At 33.8% G+C, this 23,007-nt stretch overlaps 3 protein-coding genes and 1 non-coding gene across 4 annotated transcripts in view; 3 read left to right on the top strand and 1 right to left on the bottom strand.

Annotated features, from left to right (window-relative positions):
- Positions 1 to 439, top strand: part of LOC107840460 (E3 ubiquitin-protein ligase RSL1) — a 3,274-nt gene extending 2,835 nt beyond the window's left edge. The window contains exon 2 of the mRNA XM_016684325.2: positions 81 to 439. Within this exon, the coding sequence (XP_016539811.1) occupies positions 81 to 258 (178 nt within the window). The 3' untranslated portion in view covers positions 259 to 439. The remainder of the gene's footprint in view (positions 1 to 80) is intronic.
- Positions 440 to 2,628: 2,189 nt separating this feature from the next.
- LOC107840461 (cysteine protease RD19A) lies at positions 2,629 to 5,292 on the top strand. The gene is made up of 4 exons (XM_016684327.2): positions 2,629 to 3,150; positions 3,473 to 3,592; positions 4,447 to 4,693; positions 4,838 to 5,292. The coding sequence occupies exons 1-4, from the start codon at positions 2,671 to 2,673 to the stop codon at positions 5,107 to 5,109; spliced, it is 1,119 nt and encodes a 372-aa protein (XP_016539813.2). The 5' UTR covers positions 2,629 to 2,670; the 3' UTR covers positions 5,110 to 5,292.
- A 628-nt stretch (positions 5,293 to 5,920) lies between these two features.
- LOC107840462 (V-type proton ATPase subunit a3) lies at positions 5,921 to 21,001 on the bottom strand. The gene is made up of 19 exons (XM_016684328.2): positions 20,905 to 21,001; positions 20,629 to 20,830; positions 19,082 to 19,126; positions 17,088 to 17,210; positions 16,907 to 17,014; positions 16,668 to 16,778; positions 16,420 to 16,593; positions 15,370 to 15,507; positions 14,840 to 14,947; positions 14,551 to 14,658; positions 14,133 to 14,281; positions 13,263 to 13,416; positions 8,491 to 8,651; positions 8,177 to 8,383; positions 7,882 to 8,065; positions 7,714 to 7,794; positions 7,426 to 7,619; positions 6,799 to 6,858; positions 5,921 to 6,512 (listed from the first exon to the last, which is right to left on the bottom strand). The coding sequence occupies exons 2-19, from the start codon at positions 20,779 to 20,781 to the stop codon at positions 6,308 to 6,310; spliced, it is 2,463 nt and encodes an 820-aa protein (XP_016539814.2). The 5' UTR covers positions 20,782 to 20,830; positions 20,905 to 21,001; the 3' UTR covers positions 5,921 to 6,307.
- On the top strand, positions 18,300 to 18,424 carry LOC124886895. The gene has a single exon (XR_007044299.1). It is a non-coding gene; the product is annotated as a U6atac minor spliceosomal RNA (small nuclear RNA).
- Positions 21,002 to 23,007: the final 2,006 nt, after the last annotated feature.

Genomic DNA, 23,007 nt, shown 5'->3' on the forward strand with positions numbered 1-23,007 from the left:
TTAAGTCATAAGAAGTGGAGCCATGGGTTCAACTTCAAGTTTTACACTTTAAATCTGGTTCTCTTTTCGTCTGGATGTAGGTGTGGTGCCAGTTTCTGCTACAGCTGCGGAAAAAGAGTTAATCGACATTGGTGTGGTTGCGATGCAACTTCCAGGTGCTGCATGAGGTTCTGCCAGTGTTTTTTCTTTACTTTTGTTATCCTAGCTATCCTTTTCGTCTTCTGGAGTTTCCGACATAGTAGAATGTCTAAAAATTAGACTTGTGTATAGACATTTACTTCTATTACATTTGAGGTTCAGTGAGAAACTTTCGAATTTTTGCTTTGGTGTATGCACTTGAGGCAGAAAAAATAGCATAAACAAGAACACCGGAACCTCAAGAAAGTTTGTACAGATGGAATCTAAGTATAAAGTTCTCATAGATTATTGACTTGCTAAATCAAATTGTCTGAAGAGCCAACTGTGGTTCTCTGTTGCTACAAATTTGCATCGATGGCATCCCCTTCATATACATTTTTAATCTAAATTTTCAAATTTCTACCAAGCTTCCGCAGATCCGTATAAGTAGGTAAAAAAGAAAAGGGAAGCCTAGTGCACTGAAGCTCCCACTATGCACGGGTTCTGTGGAAGGCTCGGACCACAAGGGTCTATTGTATAAGTAGGTAACTAGGTATAATTATGTTATTATACTCTGTATATTTTTATGCAGAATACTATGTAAAATGACATCATATTTTTAGCAACATGTAAATAACTGCACATAAAATGTCACAATCCTCTTCACTAGTTGTAGTTTACCGAGTATCTCTAAACTGTTATTTCCCCATGTGATTCCAGTAATGTTTGTATTCTTTGATTCAACTTGCAAGAATCTTTTTGAAAGAATTTTTCTCATTTAGAAGAGGAATTCAAGATTTATTTAAGTGCTTATATATAACTTAAACTCTTAGGGGTCGTTTGGTAGAGTGTATTAAGATAAATAATGCATGCATTTTGTTGCAATGGGTGACTGGTTTCCGGTCAGGCTCCAATCTCATCGACAACACTCCATGAGATTGCAGCAAGGTCATCGATTTGGAAGGGCAACACTTTCATCGTTTTGAAGTACTGCTTAAGTTTATTTTTATTCTTCCTTGCAAATTGGAACTTTTCGAAGCGGCCCCCCACTTGGAGCATTGCAAATATATAACCAGCCGAACAAACAGTCTAATGGTACTGAAGAACCTTGAGGACAGGGTTCTTGATTTTGAGCAGGGTATTGTTGTGGATCAAATAACTGATTTACATACGAGACTATGGGCTGAAAGGGTGAATGAGACTGACCCATTGGAGATTGTTGTAACTTCTAAGCTTAGACTATTAGATTAGATGTGTGGAAACTTAAATTTGGAGTATATTTGCTATTTTTTGTTTTTAATTAATTTGAAACTATTTTCTCTAACTAAATTTCAGATCGGAGTTCCTTTATAGATTCCCCCATATTTTGGCAAGTCATTTTTGGATAAAGTCTCACCAGGTATTTAGCCATAGTACTTGGGAAACATTTTTTCGCTTTTAAAAGTTCACAAAGAATGGAATTTGGTCCAAATACTAGTATTTGGAAATTTGAATTATTTGCCAAATAATGGCGAGTTGTATGGCCAAACATTATTTGCTAAGTTTATTTCCAAAAATTATTTGGGAAATTGTGGCCAAACGGGTCCTATACGGTATACATTGGATATAATTGTTATTCTATCGTTTTAACTGTGAAAACAACCCATTTTAGAAAAGCAGAATTAAACAATATACAATATTAATATATAATATACTCGTGTGGTTTGACCCTTTTTTTCAAAACCGAGCTGCAACAACTGAAATTCTCTTTATCACCATTCGGTTTCAGTAATTCAGGTTGAGTAAACTTTATGTTGCTTATTGGCCGACGATTCAAATTTGATGCATGCTGACTAAAGTGATGATGAGACTTGAGTACAAGACAAAGATTCTACTAACATATATAGACTTCTCCAACACCTTTTTTTGTAAAATAACATACAAAATGACTATAAACAGATAAAAAACAACAAAACAACATACCAGTGCATTCCATCAAAATAGCATTTGTGAAGAGTAGACTGTATACAGTCTATACCTCTATTCAAAGGTGAGATAGAAATGTTGTATCTAATATACTCCGGCTTAAGACAATAACAGTGTAGCATAGGACGTAATAAACATACAAAAGACTACAATTTGTATCAGCAATAAGACTACCATAAAATGACGTAATAAAAATACAAAAGACTACAATTTGTATTAGAAATAAGACTATCATAAAATAATACGGTGACAATGAACAAATCATTGTCCTTTATTTGATTTTTCTATTTTGCTTTTGGATAGGTCTTTGTTCGTTAAAGCAACAACTTTAACGATAAAATTGAGGATAATTCTTTTCCTTTCGGTATTTTTTGCTTCTTAAAACAAACTCAAAACTGAAAAAGTACCCAAATCCACGCCGAGAAGCAACTACCATTCCTTCAACGAATCATTATCAACCACGTGTCATTGTCCTACTGGATATCATTCACCACTCCTCAAGCTACCTTCTTCATTTTGAAGACTCTCTATATATATAGCAGCAAACGGAACTCGGAGAAAACGGACAACAAAACTCCTAAATCAACAATGGCTCTTCGTTTCTCTTTCCTTTTCCTATTCTCTATCCTCTTCACGACGTCGTTTTTGCTCTCCGTTAACGGCGAAATTAACGGCGGTGACAACGACGATATTTTAATCCGTCAAGTCGTCGGCGACGACGACGGCGATGATCATGACATGCTAAACGTCGATCATCACTTTACGAATTTTAAAATGAGGTTCGGCAAAACGTACGCTTCCGATGAGGAGCATCGTTATAGATTTTCGGTTTTTAAAGCTAACTTACGCCGTGCAATGCAACACCAGAAGCTTGATCCCTCTGCCGTTCACGGCGTTACTCAGTTTTCCGATATGACCCTCGATGAATTTAAACGGAAGTTTCTCGGCGTTAACCGCCGGTTACGGCTTCCTTCTGATGCTAATAAAGCTCCGATTCTTCCTACGGAGGATCTTCCTTCAGAATTTGATTGGAGAGAGCATGGTGCCGTCACGCCAGTAAAGAATCAGGTACGTTTCTCTCTGCGAGATTGATACATGCAGTGTTAAAAGATGTATTTTTTCTCCGTATTAATATGAGAAAGAATTGTAACTTACAGAACTTTTCATATAGTTTTTAAAAATCTAAACTATAAATTCAGAATATTAAAATTATTCCAATTGAATTTAGCTCCAAAAATTGAAACAAACTGTGATACTAATTACATAATTGATAATTAAGGTCTTGTATACACTACCATTGCTAGAATCCATTTATGGAATTACATTGAGTTTTTTATTGTTATTGTATACTAATAATTACGTAATTGCTATTGTCTAATTGAAAAATTAGGGTTCATGCGGCTCATGCTGGTCATTTAGTACTACTGGTGCATTAGAAGGTGCCAACTATCTTGCTACAGGGAAGCTTGTTAGCCTCAGCGAGCAACAACTTGTGGACTGTGATCATGAGGTTTGCACTTTTCACTCTAATTTATAGGGATGTTCATACTTTTGGGCACGTCCTGAATTTATTTCTTGTTAAGTTAGATTATCTATAGTTCTCTAGTTCTTCCTTCGGTATTTGATCGGAGTATAATATTTGAGGCGATTATTCATTGTTTTTTTCTAGGTTCTGGAGAACTTTAAGTTGGAATTTACTAATTTGGCGTAAAGATTAGTATTTTTATTGTGTTCTAGCTTTTATAACGTTGTAGAGTCCTTTTTTCTTTACCTCATCATGTAAGTGCTTTTGAGTGTTGATGGGAGAGACGTTTGTATGTTGTTGTATCAGTTTTAGGAAAGTCGCATCGATAGCGTGAAGGACGCTAAGGAGTCTTTTGGCTCACACTAAGATGACCGGAGATTATAATTCTTGGATTCCAGGTGGGATAAAATAACACCAAGTTTAATGGGATAAGGTTGATATCTAGGATTAAATTTGAAATTATATCCATACTTTGTTTGGTGGAAGGTATAACTAATTATACTGAACCAAAAAAACCCCAGCAGCATAAAGCGTGCTTGCTACCCGAAACAGAGGAAGGTAGCTGTGACATTTAATGTGAACCATAGTTAAACAAAGAGGACTTTTCTAATTGACCCACTTAGTTTATGCCCCCTGTTATAAAAGAATTTGATACAGTTTCAAATATTTAATAGTACTTGGCTAAGCGTAGGCAGTTGAATTTTGTTGCCATTTGCTGTTTGCCAATTTTCTAATTGGAACTATGTCGAATGAAATCTTTACTTGAAAATTTCAGTGTCCCCTGTCTCCCCTGAAAACTGTAAGTCTAGACTAATTTGGCCTGCATTATATATCTACAGTGTGATCCAGATGAAAAAGGTTCATGTGACTCTGGGTGCAATGGTGGGCTAATGAATAGTGCCTTTGAATACACTCTCAAAGCTGGTGGACTTATGCGAGAAGAAGATTATCCATACACTGGCACCGATCGTGCTGCCTGCAAATTTGACAACACCAAGGTTGCAGCTAAAGTAGCTAACTTTAGTGTTGTCTCCCTTGACGAAGAACAAATTGCTGCTAATCTTGTCAAGAATGGCCCTCTCGCTGGTAAATAGCCTCTTGAAACACTTCCACATTAGCCTAAAACGGCATTTTGGTATCTTGAATTATTACTACTCTTCTTGTGCTAATGGTTTTAAACTTTCTGTTGATGTAAACTAATTCTGAAAGTGTTGCTGTTTTTGCTTGCAGTGGCTATCAATGCAGTGTTCATGCAGACATATATTGGCGGAGTCTCTTGCCCATATATATGCTCTAAGAGGTTAGATCATGGTGTCTTATTGGTTGGTTATGGTACTGGCTATTCTCCCATACGAATGAAAGACAAGCCATACTGGATCATCAAGAACTCATGGGGAGACAAATGGGGAGAAAAGGGATACTACAAAATCTGCAGAGGCCGGAATGTTTGTGGAGTGGATTCAATGGTTTCAACAGTTGCAGCTGTTAGTACCAGCTCGTAGTGAAATTTAGCGTCTATTTTTACCGACTACACTATCTTATGTAAATCAAGTGTAGCTCGTGTTTTCCAGGACCCATCAATTATTTGGGACATGAGAATTGTTATTGCTTAAAAGAAAAAGACTGAATTTCATTATTATTTCCAATTCAAGAAAATTCCAAAATAAAAACATATTTCTCCGCTCTGCTGCGTGCTCATTAACTGGATAGTTTCTCCAATTAGTTAGATGTTCAGGATCCCGGAATCTGGAAATCAGAATTTTTGCACTCTTTAACAAACATTCCTTTAGCACCAATATCTTTCATTCATTTCCATACGCGTGCCTGCCCCTTCTCGTATTCAACACACAAAAAAAAATCATCTTTTCAGAAGACTTCAATTAGTTGATGTCGATGTCAAAATGAACTTGGAAACACAAAGGCCCTTTCTTCATTGTTTATTATAGAATACTGGGTGTGCCTAACACCTCTTATTATCTAAACTACAGTTGGTGTTATGCAACATCTCATTCATTCAGAAGGAACAACGTGGTTGTACTTTCTCAAATCAAGCCCTTAATTTAACAAACAGAATGTCTCACCAGTACCTATTTTCAGCACCAATGTAATTAAGTGGGCAAAATACATACCTAAAAGATAAATTTCTTTTTTGGCAAAAATCTTCTTGAGTTGCAAATTGAACTGATGAGAAATAATGCACCACATTTGTGGTCACTTGCTCAACAAGCAATACATGTATTATTTTCCCTTTTGGGTTTTTGGAGCGTTTAATTCTCCAAGAACAGATGTGCTCACACGGTCTCAATACTAATAGAAACACTAATAAACATACGTGATATGATTAATTTACAGGCAAACTGTCCCGGCATATCTGTTGCACAAAACTGTGACTATTTCAGGATCACACAACATAACAATACAATCAATAAATAACTTATTATACCAACTAAAAGTTGCAGCTGCACAGATGCTGCTTTCTTTGCTGTGAACCTCACATGCAGAATGCTTATTTCTCTCGGTGCCAATAAAACAAATACAGTGGAGCGTGCTCACAGAATACTGCTCCATCTCACCCAAAAAATGAAAAGGAGAAAAATTCTTATCACCTCGACTAAGACGACCATTCAAGTAAAAAGAATTAACATACACATTCTTTTACAAACAGCGAGCTTCATCTCTGAGAATATCCTTGATGCTTGCTCATTCATCCTCCCCGTCAATTAATGTGAATGAGAATGGACTAAACTTGTATCCATCTCCCTCATAAAACTTATTTTGGAACTCCACCCAGTGAAGTCGCAACGCATGTAGGAAGGCACTAAGCGTTTCCATCACCAACAACACTCCAACAGTGGCAAAGATGAATACAATGATGCCAACAATGAGAATAATGACATTGTTGAACCTGAGGAGCATAAATTTTAAAAATCATTAATATTAGATTAATGTATCATTTTTCTTCCCAGAATATTCAGTCCACAACATGCCAGCTAAATCATAGGTGCATTCAGATTTATATATATTGGAGATCTGCAAATATAAACTTGATGATTGACAGGTTTTCTCAGAGAACCAAACATGTATTTTTTTTTCTAAGCACAGATCCGTTTCACAAAGTCTGGTCAATTTGAACCAACACAAATACTAGTGTATGGACCTATTAGCAAACAAACAAGGAATGAGTCGCTTACCCCCAGGCGAGAATAAGAACCTTTTCATAAAATACACTGGACAGCTCCGAGTGTGCAAGGCTGAAAATAAAGCAACAAAGGAAATTATTTGTTAATAAAAAAGTGACAATAATGTTTATGGAGTAGTTCGGTCCACTGATGAGATAATACAGGGTAGCTTATATCAACAACAACAACAACAACAGACCCAGTGTATTCCCACCAAGTGGGGCCTAGGGAGGGTAAGATGTACGCAAACCATACCACTACCTCCAAGGAAGTAGAGAGATTGTTTCCGATACAGGGTAGCTTATATCGTGGGGATTAATTAATATGCAAGTATGAACATGATATAGCCCGGGGCAATTTTCCCAATTAGGTAATTTGACAATGTCATCTCTCCTATTACTACCATACCAATCACTATCCAATACATACTGTCACGGGGCCTCACAGACCCCTATTGGTCAAACATGAGCTCCCATTCCCGACAACCACATAAACCCATACACAATAGTTAATAATTCCAACATTTTGTCTAAAATCTATTCGACAATATTATGAGTGAGTTCCAACATAGAAGCAAACAAAGAATTGTGTTACTAGAGTAAAGCAGGAGCACAACACATCTCAACTCCTCAAGCATACCTGAGAGCCCACAGACGAAGGTAAGAAGCTGTGTTTGAGACTGCTCCAAGTACAAATTCAATTGTGTGAATGAGCTGATGAACAAAAATCTCACTGAACTCGAATTCCTCATGATGACCAGAATCATCATTATTCTCCACCATTAAAGACTCTTCTGCCTCCTGAAGTGCTGTGTAGGACTGTCCTTGGTGCCTCTAAATAAGTAGCAAACCAAATATCATCATAATTCAACAAGCAGAAGCTTATGTTAAAGTGAAAAGGAAAAAGAAACGAGCCAAGCAAACATACTTCATGTTGAGCTTTCAATAGGAAGGGCTTCGGAAAAAGCATCCATGGGACAGCAACAAGGGCCGAGAGTAGAAGGACAAGCTGGCCAAATATTAACAAAAATCAAAGTGAAATCTGACATCTCCAATCGAAATGAGAGAAAAGTGTGGCTATGAAAGGATACTTAACCTGAGTTATCTTCTGACCAGCGAAAAGCTGGTTTTCACCGAGCTCATCTGTCGGGCTAAGGAACATGTATATCATTACATGGTATAAATCAGCTTTAGATCCAGTGCACCACTTGACAATGATAAGGACGGACAGATATCCAAATAGAGCATTCAAAAATATCATTTGGGGAACAAATTGACACCTGACATTGCAAAGTTTGGTGAACTGTCAACATATTGATTGCAACATCCAAATCGATATATAACGCTGCCAGAAATCTAGGGACATGTAACCCGAACACGCTGGAACTTACCAAATGTTTACACCATTGCGAAAGAACAGAGCATTGAAAAAACTCAGAATTATCCCAAGGTTCATCTGGGCCACCCCAAGAAGGATAGACATTTTCATCTTCAAGGAATTGAGGTATGGCAGCTCACTACGTGTACCATGCCATGCTGGATCGACACCAAATGGGTAAGTGTCACGCACTTTGATTAAGCCTGCAGAGGTAGAATCCCTACAATCAAGCGAACTGGGATTACCCAACATGCAATAGATAGACACTGAAGGTATTAACAAAAAAACAGCTCTAAGCTATCCAAAATTATTATAACAAATCCATACCTGCAAGAAGGATCACGACACCCATATGCAGATTGACCAAATAACTCAAACGGCACAGAGAAGAACTCATTGTAGATCAGGCCCGTGTATATTGAGAAGAGGGACATCATAAATATCACATATCGCCCTCCGAAAGTCATTTCCATGATATCTCCAAGTTTCTGCATTTATGAATCATTTTCAGATAAAAGTGGTTGATATTCATGCTCTAGTAGTTCCTAATCCCACTACTGCCATAAACTACAATAAACTAATAGTACTAAGAATATTCTTAATCCAATTATACCCCCATTTACCAGAACCTGCACAAGAGAATAACTAGAAAATATGGATGACACTAGACCAACGCACTCAAATTTTCTGCTAATCTCCTGAGATAAATGTTCTTTACATTGGAGAGCCTTTGGGCAATAGCATTTGATCTATACATTGTCAACTTAATAACTGTAACCAATGTAGATCTTTTTACCTTAGTTGAAACTATGAAAAGGTTGTGTCATTTAAAGGTACCTGAGGTAACACCTGTCAGATGAACATATACCAATTTCTTGCTCACTTAAGAAGCTGACCTACCTTTGATGGGTATGAATCCTACAAAGCTATAACGACTCCAAAACCTCCATCATTAAATCAACATCCGTAGAGAAGACTTCATTGCACCAAATTATTAAACTCTCAGTACATCTATTTTTAACAATTGAAGTATAAGAAGCCAACCTAGTCCTTAGATGTTGCAGTCACTACACAACAAACGACACCCCTAAGCTTTATTAGAAGGGATTTTTATAGTATTGGTTACAAGGGAAATACGGATGATTACTACATTTTTAGCAATGTAACAGACATACCCAATCTATATATATATATAAAGGAAAGATATAGGGCTGCTTATGTGGCATGGTTCTAAAGCCATCATTCCTATTTATCTATTTTGTGGGTTTTTTTGCCTTTTTTTCCATGTTTATTTCTTTTTATTAATTATTTCCTGATGTTTTTCTTAAAGACAATAAGTATAGAAATGGTAACAGCTTCTTCTTATGTTACTAAACAAATTCCACATCTCTTTAGTAATAATGATAAGGAGCAATTACTATTAAATTAAGAAATTAAAAATGGTAAAAGCAATGAAAACCAGCGTGTATATTAGTTTTCTCACTATTTGCTTGTGTTGCTTTGAAAGTTAATTAGGCAGTGAGAGTCCTTGAAAGCCTCTTAAAATTCTTAAAATTATGCAGGTGTTGCTTCAAGCATTATCAGTACGTAGCATGTTCTCAACAGTTTTATGTTCTATTTGTCAAAGGAACACCATCTTCTTTGTTTTATTCCCTTTTTAAGCATTTTTTTTCCGATCGGTTTCTCAACACCATGCTTTGTGTACGTTTTTGATGGCTTATCTTATCTTGAGATTGTGATCTTACAATGATTTTGTTAATATTAATTTGTTCAAACACACACCAATTTGAAATTGTGGTTTATCTCCTACAATAAGTCTTTGATGATCTATCTTCTTTATTTATCTCTTTTATTTTATATTTTTATTTTTTTAAAAAGGCTGATAAATTTATACTTTTTATTCAACCATGGAGTTGCTTTAGCAAGGCAAGTTCGCCTAACTCCTCTCTTTTTCCTTTTTAGTATATATAAAATAATAATCATGTTAATTGTATGTTGTTGTATTTGATTTTTAAGATAAGGATATAGCTATATGCAGCTACAAAGATTGTTTAGATTCATACTTCACTCCCCTTTCCTTAAAAAGGTATGCCATTTTTTGTTAATTTTTTTCCTTCATCTTAAATTTTCTACACTTTATTTTAAGATGGTCGTTCTTTAAAATTTTTTAGACCTATTTATATTTCACGCTTAATTCTTGTTCTCTTTACTCAAATGCTTGAGGTAATAACTTAGGGATGACTTCTCAATCAGGAGCGAATTCCGGATGGGGCTAGAGTGTTCATCCGAATCTCCTCGACAAAAAATACGTAGTATATTTAAGGATTTCTTTTAGTGAAAATATATAAATTTTGAATCTCATCAGCCTAAGATTAGAGATTGGCTTAGTGGTTTAGGGGTTCAAATGTTATCTTGAGGTTCCAAGATCACATCCTCAATATTATATTTTAATTTTTTGAATCCTCTTATTTAAAATTCGAAATCCATCATATATTGTACTCGCACATTCTTTGATTGTTCATAAAAATAATGTTTTATATATTAGTATAAGGTTAAGGAGAAGACAGTAATGTAGCATATAATTCTCGAGAAAGTTTTCGTCCGTTCCTTTTTATATGTTTTTTTTTTTCTTTTTTAGTCAAACGATCCAAACTTTGATCAATATTTTAAATGTATTTATTAATCAAATTGATTAAAAAAAATTATAATTTATAGTACTTTTCATATAAATTTTGAAAATCTAAATTTTAATTTTAAAAAATAAATTAATCTAATCTAATTTAATACTGAAATTTAATCAAAATTACTCACGCAAAATGGAAAGAGAATATCTAAATTTTAATTTTAAAAAATAAAATCTAATTTAATACTGAAATTTAATCAAAATTACTCACGAAAAATGGAAAGAGAATATCTAAATTTTAATTTTAAAAAATAAAATTAATCTAATCTAATTTAATACTGAAATTTAGTCAAAATTACTCACGAAAAATGGAAAGAGAATATATAAAGGAATGGAGGGAGTACTATTTGCACTACTTCTTATTTTCGATAATATTGAATTGGAACATATTTTGTAGGCGTTTGAAATTAAACAAAAAGTGATATTGAACAGAAATAAAAAGAGTATTTGAAAATAAAAAATTATGCTTGGACATATATTTAAAAATTTGAATTTTTGAATGAAAAAATACCTGTTGAAAAGCCTTTGAAATTCAAATTCATCTAACCTTCTTTGTTTTCATTTTATTCACAATGATCTCTAACCAAACATTATTTTAAATTTTTATAATTCTTCTATGCAAATTGTTATTTCTTTCTTCCTTTTTTCTCCCCTATTACAGGCTAAATTAGATTTATATGATTTAGGTATGAGATTTGCAAAGAGATCTATGACATTTACATATAACATTTCATGTTTTTTCTATTTTTATGCTTTATTTATTCATTTGTTTTTAATTCCTTTTTCCTTTTCTTTTTCAGTTTATTTTTACTATCTATAAACTACTATAAAATTATCGTCCACGTTATTTTTACTGAGAAAGTGAATGCGCTCAAATTCTAGAAGGGAGATTAGTCAAAATGCGAAGTCGTTATCAAATAATATAAAAGAAACAAAAAATATTGTTATCATAGGCGCGTGATTTTTGATCCTCCATGAACTTGTCACAATATCGTAACCTTAAATATTTTCTTATATATAATAATAAAGGAGAATATAGGAGAGGTGTTGTGGCACCTCTCTGACGCCACCATTGATATTTATATTTTTTCTCATTTTTTTGATATTTTTCTTTATTTTTTCTTAATTTTTAATTAAAGAGTTAACCATGTTGATACAAGTACGACCACGAAGATGGACGCATGTGAGAATGTAATGAACCCGGGGCTTGGAGTGTGCGAATGAAGGACTTAAAACTAACCAAACCAACCCTAATCTCATACTTGGAGTGTAAAGAGGAGCCTTGGAACACAACAAGGCAGCCCCTAAATACACTTGAAGAGAGCCTAGCTCTTAAAGGACATTTTGGACATTTTGTATTTTATTTGTAACCTAGTATAAATAGAATATTATAGGGCTTTTAGACTTAGATTATTCATGATGTTGTAAGTCTTTAAACACAAAGAAACACAAGTCCTCTCTCCTTGAGGCACCAAAACCGAAATTAGGCATAGAGAGTGTGGAATCACTCATGTTGATCTCATGGCTTGGAAACGTGATGCTTGAGGGGTGGATTCCGACCTTGTGTCTTCGTAAGAGATAGGTGAACGTTGTGTGTAGTGTTAAGGGTCCAAGAGTGGAATATGCTCTTGGGTTCTTACGATTATACCTTCATTAAGTCTATCTAACTATCCCTTTACTTTTATTGTAATCTTGTAGTAGTTTGTGTTCTTGTAACCATTTCTATTGTAATCTTGTAGTAGTTTGTGTTCTTGTAACCATTTCTATCTCTTGTTAGTAAAACCGTGTGTTGTTCCTATCTTGTTATTGTTGTCCATCTCGTCATATTGTTGTTGTTTTGGTGTATTTACACCTTCAATATCTTGTTATTGTGTTTTCATTGTTGTTGTAGTGAATCCAAGAGTGGTCACCAAAGGGGTCCTCGGTTCTTTAAACTTGTGGAATGATTTGGTGTTTGTTTCGTGTTTCCCTTGTGCTTCTTGTATCACATGTTCTATCCTATTTATTAAGTTTCATTAAATTTTTAACAATCATATTAATTTATTGTGTATAAGTCATTATATTAATTATTAAGTATTGTACATATTAATGATGAAGAACTCAAGAGCCACTCCAACCGTGCCTTCTTATTTCTTAATTTCTTTCAATGGCTCTTCTTTTAAGTTTCCACTTTATTCTTTGTGAATATATATAATTTATATACTAAAGTTGGGAAAAATGAATGATGTTGAACTTCATTGAAAATTTTATTTTCTTTCTCTTTTCCTTTTTATTGCCTTCTATTAATTATAAATTATAAAATGATAATATCTTCTTAGAGCCGCGCGAAGCACGGATAGTTTTACTAGTTGGATCTATAAACCAATCTAACTAGGCAATTTGTAATGCATAAGTAGCTAATAAATGCAGTAGTCACCTGACTGGACAATTTCTTCTCTTTGAGTATGAAATACATGGTCGCAAGCAACAGACAGATACCATGACCCCAGTCACCAAACATAACTGCGAAAAGGAATGGAAATGTGACGATAGTGTAAACACCGGGATTTGCTTCCTGATATTTGGCCACCCTGCACCAGTTGATCAAACAGCATAAATATGAAAACTAATAACATACCATAAAGTAAGTATTAGAAATAGCATATAGATGGAATCTAACTTGGGACTTCTATCACTTAAGAAAGATGGGCATTTCTCCAAATGCAAGCACCTATAACCTCTTATGTCCTATCATTTTCATTTCTCAAACACAAAGAATAAACAGAATTTACTGCCTACTCTGCAGAAGTTAATAGTGGTAGGCTTTTTTAAGCCATATGATAGATCGAAGTCACAAAACACTAAGTTCTGGGACGAAAGTTTGCCAAGTCAAATCTTCTCATTTTTTTTATGGAAAAAAATGTTTGTTTTACTTAAGAAAAAAGATGTTGACAATTTGAATTGCTAAGTTATAGTAGTTCACCATCCGTAGGCATTTGTGTTTCTAAATAACTGTAGTAGATATTAGTTATTCTTTAGGGGACAGGTACTCAGGGATACATAAAGGAGAGTATGTTTTAACATTGCAACTCGTATTAATCTTTGTTATCCCAAAAGAACATATTCTACAGATGTCAGACACGGCAAGAGAGATAACAACCAACGAATCTACGGTTTTCACAAGTAGCAGAAGACAGATACTTGACCCATAAAAACAACCAGCTCTGATTATTTACTTGACCAAAGAAAAAAATCATTGCTTAATCTTTTTGTAAAAGGAATCCAAAATTTGGGACTGGAGACTTACCCGTATGCATCAACAATTTCCTGAAAAGAATTAGTAAATTTATTTGTTCTAAAATATGTAGGTGGCATTTCTCGGGTTCGCAGAACCCGAAAGATTGCACCAACTTCTGAATTTGAGTCGTGTGTCGCCCGCTGCAGTGCATCCTGAATCTGCACAATCATATATCATTTACTGAGTCAACATGCTTACGTATATGCCAAAGGGGACATCTTTCTACTACCAAATTGAAAAGAAATGTCAAGGAAACAGACAGAAGTCTTTTTCGATTGTTAAGGAAAGGGAGTTAAGTCCTGTACCACAAGATGACATCACCAAAGCTTATCATAAGACAATTACATTCTCCTTTTCTTGTTAGTCTCTCATCCTATATGTGAAACCGATTACCATGACCAAGAAATGAAAGACAAAAATAAGTCACCTGTTTGGTTGCAAAAACAGGACTCCAACCTTCAGCCACCAGACATTTTTTGGTCACATCAATGCTAAGCATATTGAGAGTGTGATAAATTGATTTCTCCTTCCTCACCTAAAATAATTGAAAAGTTGTGCTCAATAGATCAAAAGGTGACAAAAACACACAACCATTCATATAAAACTATGGAATAAAAGCTCTACAAACAACAAAACTTGCTAAAATAGGTTTCTTCAAGAAGTTAAAAAGACTTGCTAATGAGAAGAATGTGATTTCTCCTTGTTTAATAACTAACCAAAATGTTCCATCTATCATATTGTTCACCAATAGATTGTAATAAATTTCCCCGGTGCAACAAGCCAGCATCTATGGTCATCTTTAGCTCTGAGATTCTTCCAGAGACCTGAAAGGGACATTGTAGACTTACTTCATTCCATTAGTATTCCAAATAAATGAGAATCGACCAGATGAACCCAGACTTTCAGAAAATAGTTGTACAGAGATGCCAAATTCGGAAGAAAGCACCTTCATCTAAACAACATTTATATGAGAATTACAGTTAACATCAACAAATAGATGATTTTGAGTCAGATTTTTTTCTACTCATATACAAGAATAGGTTCCTTCTTATTGTTTCTTTGACTTGTAAATGCTAATTTATGACAAGATTTAAGAAGCCCTGGTGCTGTTTTCCTTAGAAATCTCAAAATTAACTAAGTTGATAAAAGCAGAGAAGGTACGTAAAACACAGGAGGAAGGGGACTGGAGCAAGGATGGTCTATGAAAAATTCAGAAATATATAAAAATAACGGATGTGATGGGTACCTCAGTAATCGCCTGAGCCTGTTTACCAAGGTCCTCAGGGACTGAATAACGATTTGCTCCAAAAGCTTCACATATTTTGAGAATTTTGCTCTTTGCTCTTTCACCAGAAAAGAAGACTGCAAATACGTTTTTCTCAGCCTGAAATTACCAGAAGAATAACAAATGAAAACTAATTCATACTTTGGTTAGCCAATATATGCTAGTTCAAACAAAAATGAAAAACAAGTTTCTGATTGCAGCTAGTAGGGAGCAGCTATAATCAATAGTGCTTCGTATCAAATTAAAAGTTGCAGAACTTGTGCTTGAATAATTTTCATTTATTATTTCTCCGATATACGATAACATCTTCATATCAAATGGCTACTACTCCGAGATACGATAACATCTTCATATCAAATGGCTACAAATAGTATTTTTTTTCTTCAAGTATATAGATATAGCAGGAAACATAAATATGTACTGTTAGATATTTGTGACTAACAAAGTTTGACAAGAAACAAATTTTCAAACGAAAGCATTCTTTCTCACAAAAAAAAAAAAACAGATGCTGATGTTATTTTATCATGTTCTATGCTTTGGATGCTTCTATATACTGCCTTTTATCTTGAGCCGGGGGTCTATCGGAAACAGCCTCTCTACCTCTTTTGAGGTAGTGGTATGGATTGAGTACACTATACCCTCCCCAGAACCCACTGTGTGGGAATATACTGGTTTGTTGTTGTTGTTGTTGATTAAAGTTTCTAAAAAGATTAAGTACTTAAAATTTACTGGCAGAGAGCATTATAAAACTATGGAAAACCCAAATCCACATTCAGAGACATCCAATTGGACCATATAGATACCAAAGTCATATCATAAGCATCCATAGAGGTGTCCCATGATTTTATGTGATCAGAAAATCTTTATTGAGTTGCAAACAAGGATAAAATTACTAGATAACAGGCATGCTTTGTGAATCAATTTTTGTCCATGAATTTTCTCAAAAGTTAATAGACATTTGTCATGCATAATTGATAATAACCCCTTCAGAAGAAAATTGATGAAAAATACCTTGTCTCCAGAAACGGGATCAATGACAAGCTCTTCAACTACAGTCTGCCTCAAGAACACATTACCCCGGGTAGCACGAAAGAGAATCCTCTCAAAGGCCATCGATTTTTCTCTCGGTACAAGTCCAGTAATAAATCCCAACTTAACTTGCTTGGATGGATCAGTCACTGCATCCTAAGAATTCAAATCCAACAACAAAGTTACTCCAAAAGAAGTAAATATACAATTTGCTAAATATCAAGGTGTACCTGGTCTGATAGCAAAGGAGTTTCTAATGATTGTTCACCAGTTTGATGTGATGCCTGTTCTCGATGTTGAGCTTCAGCACTGCTCTGTGCTTTGTGGAAAAACTCACCAGACTAGAAAATAAATAGAATGCTCAAATTTGTTATATACTATATTGGCAATCAGCTATTCAATTTTAAGTCAAATAAAAACTAAGCAATTCTAGAAATTCTTCCGGCGTTAATAAACCAAGAAACTGCACCTTTTGCAAAACAAGTCTATATTCCATAAGCTCATTGTATGAACGTTGTAACTTATCGCCATTAGCATTCATTTCAATCAGCTCTGATTCAAGGTCTCCAAGCTTGACCTAGTACACAAACAAGCTGTGTTAACCAATTGAACAAAAGCAATTTACGTACAAACAGATAGACTAAACATACCTCAAGGTCATCAAAGCTTAAGTCAACTTGTGTGGAAGACATAGAAGAAGATAACAACCCCGCCTTGGACATTTGTTCCTTAAATAGACGTAATTTACGAGCCATCTCTCCACATCTTTTGATCTATACGATAAACAGAGTGTTATATGTATAGAGTTACCAGTTCTAAGTAGCAAGAGGGAAGAAGATTTATGCAAATGAAGATAAACAAGTGTCTTTAAAGACAGTACCTATCCATATTTCACACTTACACAAAGTAACAGGCACTAGCAATATGCAACTCAGTGACATCTATGCGCAAGTCAGTCAGTTACTACCTACACTGGAGTTTTCAGTTTGACACAAAACAATAACAACCAAAAAAAAAAAAAAAAGCATAGTCCCAAGAAATAAGTGTCCGTGATACAAAAATGAGCATGTCTAATAAGACTGTTTCTGATGGAAAACCCAGAAGTCCCAACACCTTTGTTGTGGTAGTTGTAACATGTGTTTATGCGATAAGTTCTCTACTTTAAAACTGAACATGACACTTAAGGTTCAGTTAGTTACTTCATTGGGAGGAGCAAGTGGTCAGATTAAATTACTGTGAGTCCTCCCACGTTAGAATAGTTAAGCAAATAAATGACAGCAGAATTGCAAATCCTCCCCTTTTTCCTCTTTTTGTATGTTTCCCTTCAACCTGAGGAATAGACAAAGGCAGAACTAGGATTTGGCAACGATGGAGGCACCACCAAGGGCATATGCACGTTCGGTAAAGCATGCTACGCAATCCCACTTAGTAGAATTAATTTTATCAAACACACAGACTAGTGTACTAACGTATAAATATGAATTAAATTAATTTAATTGTAAACTTTGCTCTGTGGGGTGATGGTCGTGAACTTCACTTTGCACAAATGAGGTCGTGTGTTCGATACTTGCTTGCCCAGTTTTCGTCCAATTTCTATAAGATTCTTTAGTCAGCTTTTTTAAAAAAAAAAAAGGAAGCGAGATTTGAATCCAGTTCCTTAAAAGTTGAGAACAAAAGTTAGCGACAATTTCGACTAGTGCACCTAACTTGCTTTTGTGTCTTACGGTGCCTAATAAAATATGGTCATATGTAAAGGTATATATACATCATTTTGCCCAAGTTAAGGGGTGCGCACTCCTACCCTTCCTTGTGGTCTGCCTCTGGGAACAAACATGATAAGAATGAAAAAGGGTGTGACTGTAGTGTTCGCAGAAAGGAGAGATGGTTGGCATCCTCCAGACAGCAGCAGGAAACAGCTTTTGAGCTTTACCTGTTGTCAGGGCCTATGTTGCTCGGACTCTGCTAAACTGTCAGCCGGTGTATTTTTGGAGAATCCGACACGGGTGCGGCATCTAAAATGAAGATTCTGCGCAACTTAGGTCAAGGCCAACAGCGTGACCGTTGTTGTATGGCTCTAGAGGAAGACCAAAAAATGAATGAGGATTTTTTGTGGAAGTTCATAGCATTGGCAGTCATTCAAAAGAAGGTTTTTTACAGCGACAAACAACTCAGATCCTTTAAAGATGTTAACAAGACAGTAATATGAAGGGCAGGAGTACATCTACGCCCCCTCAGACCAGCATTTACTAATCGGATTAATTTCACCAATCCTTCTAGTTACTGTTATGCTGAGGAAAAATTAGTCCAAGAGTCAAGATGGAATAATGCATCACGAAAGAAACACAACAATCTGATTGATGGAGAGAACAAAAAAAATGTAAAATTGATATATGTTAAAAGTTATATTGACAAGATTCTCTACTTATAAAGAGGATGTCTTCCTTTTTGCCACAAAAATAATAAACAAATTATTTCTCCTACTCCTATCTTTAAGTAACAGCTGATAATCTCAAAAAATAACTAGCTAGATGTTGATAGGTATAATGTGACTGAATGGAGAACTGAAGAGCAAGATGAGATTTGAGAGTAAAATAGAATGGACTGTTATGGAATTCAAAGGGCTCATTAACTATTCATGCAATACCTGAGTAGCATATGTTCGTTGAAATGGACTCTTTTCAGCATTCAACTGTAAGAAGATAAAAATTGGATGAATAAAATGCAAAAGATAAACATCTCATAAACCAGTAAGCAGTCAACAAAATATGCATGCAGAGTCACCACTTGATCAATTATAATTGACACGCCCAAGGCCCCAACAACAATATAAATATAAAAAAGACAGCTTGCATAAGAAACTGTGTGGAAACAAAATCGTGAAATAGAGTTCTAACAAAGTAATTGCAGAGCATCCACAATGTAGATAAGACCAAGTAAACCGCATGTATGTTTTAATACTGCAGTGCTTTTTCTTTTAGTATGATGTTCCTTAGAGATCAAAACTACAGTAAATTTGATCCATTAGAAACTTTAGATGGAATTTTTTTCTAAAATTGCAGAAGAGTTTTCGATATTTTATAAAAAAGAATCAGTGCTATCTGACACTTGAATGGAATATACCTACATATATTACTCAATTCTCAAATGAAATCAGTCAATAGAGCCATCCCACTCAAAAATCAGAACGAAGACAAAATGAAAAATTAGTAAGTAGTTGAAAATAAAATCAGTTCTGAGAGTCTGATTTACACGCCATTATAGAATAAAAGCTCAAACCTAACAAATCAAAGTTCTCCTTTATTCTGTAATATCACTTTACATGAATAACTAAAAACACCAATCCTGCTTCTAAGTGATTTGAATTTGCAAAGGAACATACCAAAACCACATGAAAATCAACCATTTAATCAAAATCTCTTGTTGTGTTAATAAAGGCATCGCAAAAATTAAAAGAAACAGGTGGATAAAAACAATAGCATCATAGAATTAACAACTTGACCAAACTTTATAATGTTAATGCCGAATTAATTAAGCCGATTCTCTGCCAATTGCGCAGAAACAAAAATGAAAATGAACTCTTAACACTATTCCGAATAATACCTCTCAAATTCTTCCAAAATAAGCTGAAATAGAAGCAGAAAACAACCGCTAAACCCTAGCCACATAGCAAGTCCACACAATTATCCGATATACTACAGCACAACAATACATCAAACACAAATCACACAAATAAAGGCATTGCGAAAATTAAAACAAAACAGTGGATAAAAACAACAGCATCTACAATAAACGATTGATTCAAACACTAAAATGTCAATGCCGGACTAATTGAACCGATTACAATTACCTGATTAATTGAGCTCTACCACTGTTCTAAATAATATCTCTCAAATTCTTCCAAAATTAACCTCAATAAAGCAGAAAACAACAGCTAAACTGGATAACTCCGATTTCACAATTATCCAATACTACAACACAACAATACATCAAACATAAATCACACAAATAATGGACACAGAAAAAAAAAAAGAAAAAAAAAAGGCATCGATATTAACAAAACGCACGTCTTTGAACTGAATAAGTCCGATTTCGCAATTATCCAATACTACAAGACAACAATACATCAAACACAAATAATAGACACAGAAAAAAGAAGGAAAATAAAGAAGCATCGATATTAACAAAACGCACGTCTTTGAACTGAATAAGACCGATTTCGCCAAGGTAATCGATAGTGCGATGAGCAGATTCATTAGGAATAATGATTTGTACGAGCTGCATCGACTCCGAGCGGAACAGATCCATCGGCGGACAACATCCTCCTCCACCAGTTTGCTCCGCCATTGTAGCTCAAATCTGTCTGTGTGTTCTGACTTTCTTCTCTCTTCTGCCTCTACAAAATGATAATAATATATGGATCACATCACAGTTAAAAAAAAAAAGAGTAGCTCACTTTTATTTTCTTACCGCTTCCACATTATTCACGCTGGGACCGTGGGACGATTTATTATTCGTTGATGTAGAAAATAACGTTGGTTGTTAGCTATTTCGCACCCTGACTTTTTGGGTGTGTTAGTAATTGTGCAACTTAAGTTTTATAAATGCACCTATGCACCCCGGTAATTTTGAGGGGAAAAGAATGTCACGTACCACATATTACAGCCTTCTTCTCAATTAAATGGTGAATTTAGGATTTTAAATTTTATGAATTTAATATTTAGAGTCTATAGAATTAAATTTATTATATTTTTAAAAAATTATAAATTTATATATATTATTTGTTGCAAGTTTAATATATTTCTAAGCATAAATTTATACTATTCATCAAATTTTGAATTCAGATGAACTTATATTACAAGATTAAATTCGTCTATCTCTAAAATATTACTAGTAAAAAGAAAATTATCCAGAGTATATTGTTAGAATATATATCCAACGTTCAAAGGGTGTATTAATTTATCACTTTATTCGTGGTTATAATATTTAATTTATATCCACAGAATTTAATTTAATATTTTACTAAACAAGAAAGTAATTAGTCGTTGAGCTAAACTTGTTATGTGGTTTTTGAACAAGTTGTTTAATATTTGTTTTGTAAAGTATAATCTTATCTATATCCATATCCATAATCTATAATCTATATCTATGTCTATAATCTATATCTATATAATATATTAAAAGTGTGAATAACTTTTTACCATTCATTAAAAAACTCTTCTTTAAATAAAATTATCTTTTCATTATTTTTTAATTTATTATTTAATTATTTTTATTATATTAACTAGACTTTCTAAAATATATGATAAGAAAATTAATTAATATTTTTCTTTTTACTAGACTTCCTAAAATATATAAGACTCCTAAAATATATGATGAAATAATTAATTAATATTTTTCTTTCTACTATTTAATTAAAAAATATATTTAAAATAGAACTTTATTAATGAAATACTTTCATAAATAGTTCTGTCCCAACATCATAGTAATTTTTGTGGATTTTTTATTTTTCGTTAACGTGTCTTTACTTCCTTCTTACCTCGCCAATTTATAGAAACCTGAAAAGGAATCCCACCTTGAAGTGGGAAATAAAGAAATTAATAATTGCTCCAAACTTGGAAAATTGAAAGTTTTGTGGACTTTGAAGTTTACACCAAATCATGACAACCGCAGTTAATTTATTAATAAGTTGAATTGATACGTTAAACTAGAGAACAAATCGATTTAACTATTGAAAAAATATGATTGATGTTCATCTTACTTAATTCAATTGTATGTCTAAATTGGTAAATATTTGATTTTCTAACTCTCAATTTCTTCACTGTTTTGTTAGCATAATAGAATTCAACATATATGTATATATATATATCTTCTTTGTTTTCACTCAAAATCATTCTTTAGGGTCAAATTTTCTGCTCAGACAAGAATTAGTTGGATCAAAATTAAAGTTTTGTTATCACTATTATATATAGTTTACAGGTCGTAGATAAATGTTGGTTGGTTTTGAAGAATTTCTTGTGTAAAGGTTAAGTTTAATTGTATTGTTTTAATATCTTTATTATCTTATTGTTTTATTTAAATTTATAAAGGCTAGATGAATGTGGGTCGATTTTGATTTTTTTTTTAGGTAAAGGTTAGGTTTAATTGCATTATCATAATATCTCTATTAGTTTGTTATTTTGTGGTAGTTTACAGTTCGCAGTTGAATTTCGATCGGCCTTGAGAAATTTTTATGTGTAAAATTTATGTTTAATTATATTATTTTGGTATCACTTTTATTATTTTGTTGCAGTTTACAGGTGATGAATAAATATTGGTTGGATTTGAGGAATTTTTGTATATAAATGTTAGATTTAGTTGTATTATTTGATATCTCTATTATCGTAATATTTTGTTATTGTTTGAATGTCGGACAACTTTGAGAATTTTTTTGTGTGTAAAGATTAAATAAAATTATATTATTTTGATGTCTTGTATTGTTTTGTTGTAATTTACCGATGGTAGATGAATGTTGATCGTCTTTTAAAAATATTTTTGGTAAAAATTAGGTTTAATAAATAAATTCTCCACCTT

This window comes from Capsicum annuum, chromosome 8 (assembly GCF_002878395.1).
Source record: "Capsicum annuum cultivar UCD-10X-F1 chromosome 8, UCD10Xv1.1, whole genome shotgun sequence".
Taxonomy (NCBI): Eukaryota; Viridiplantae; Streptophyta; class Magnoliopsida; order Solanales; family Solanaceae; genus Capsicum; species Capsicum annuum.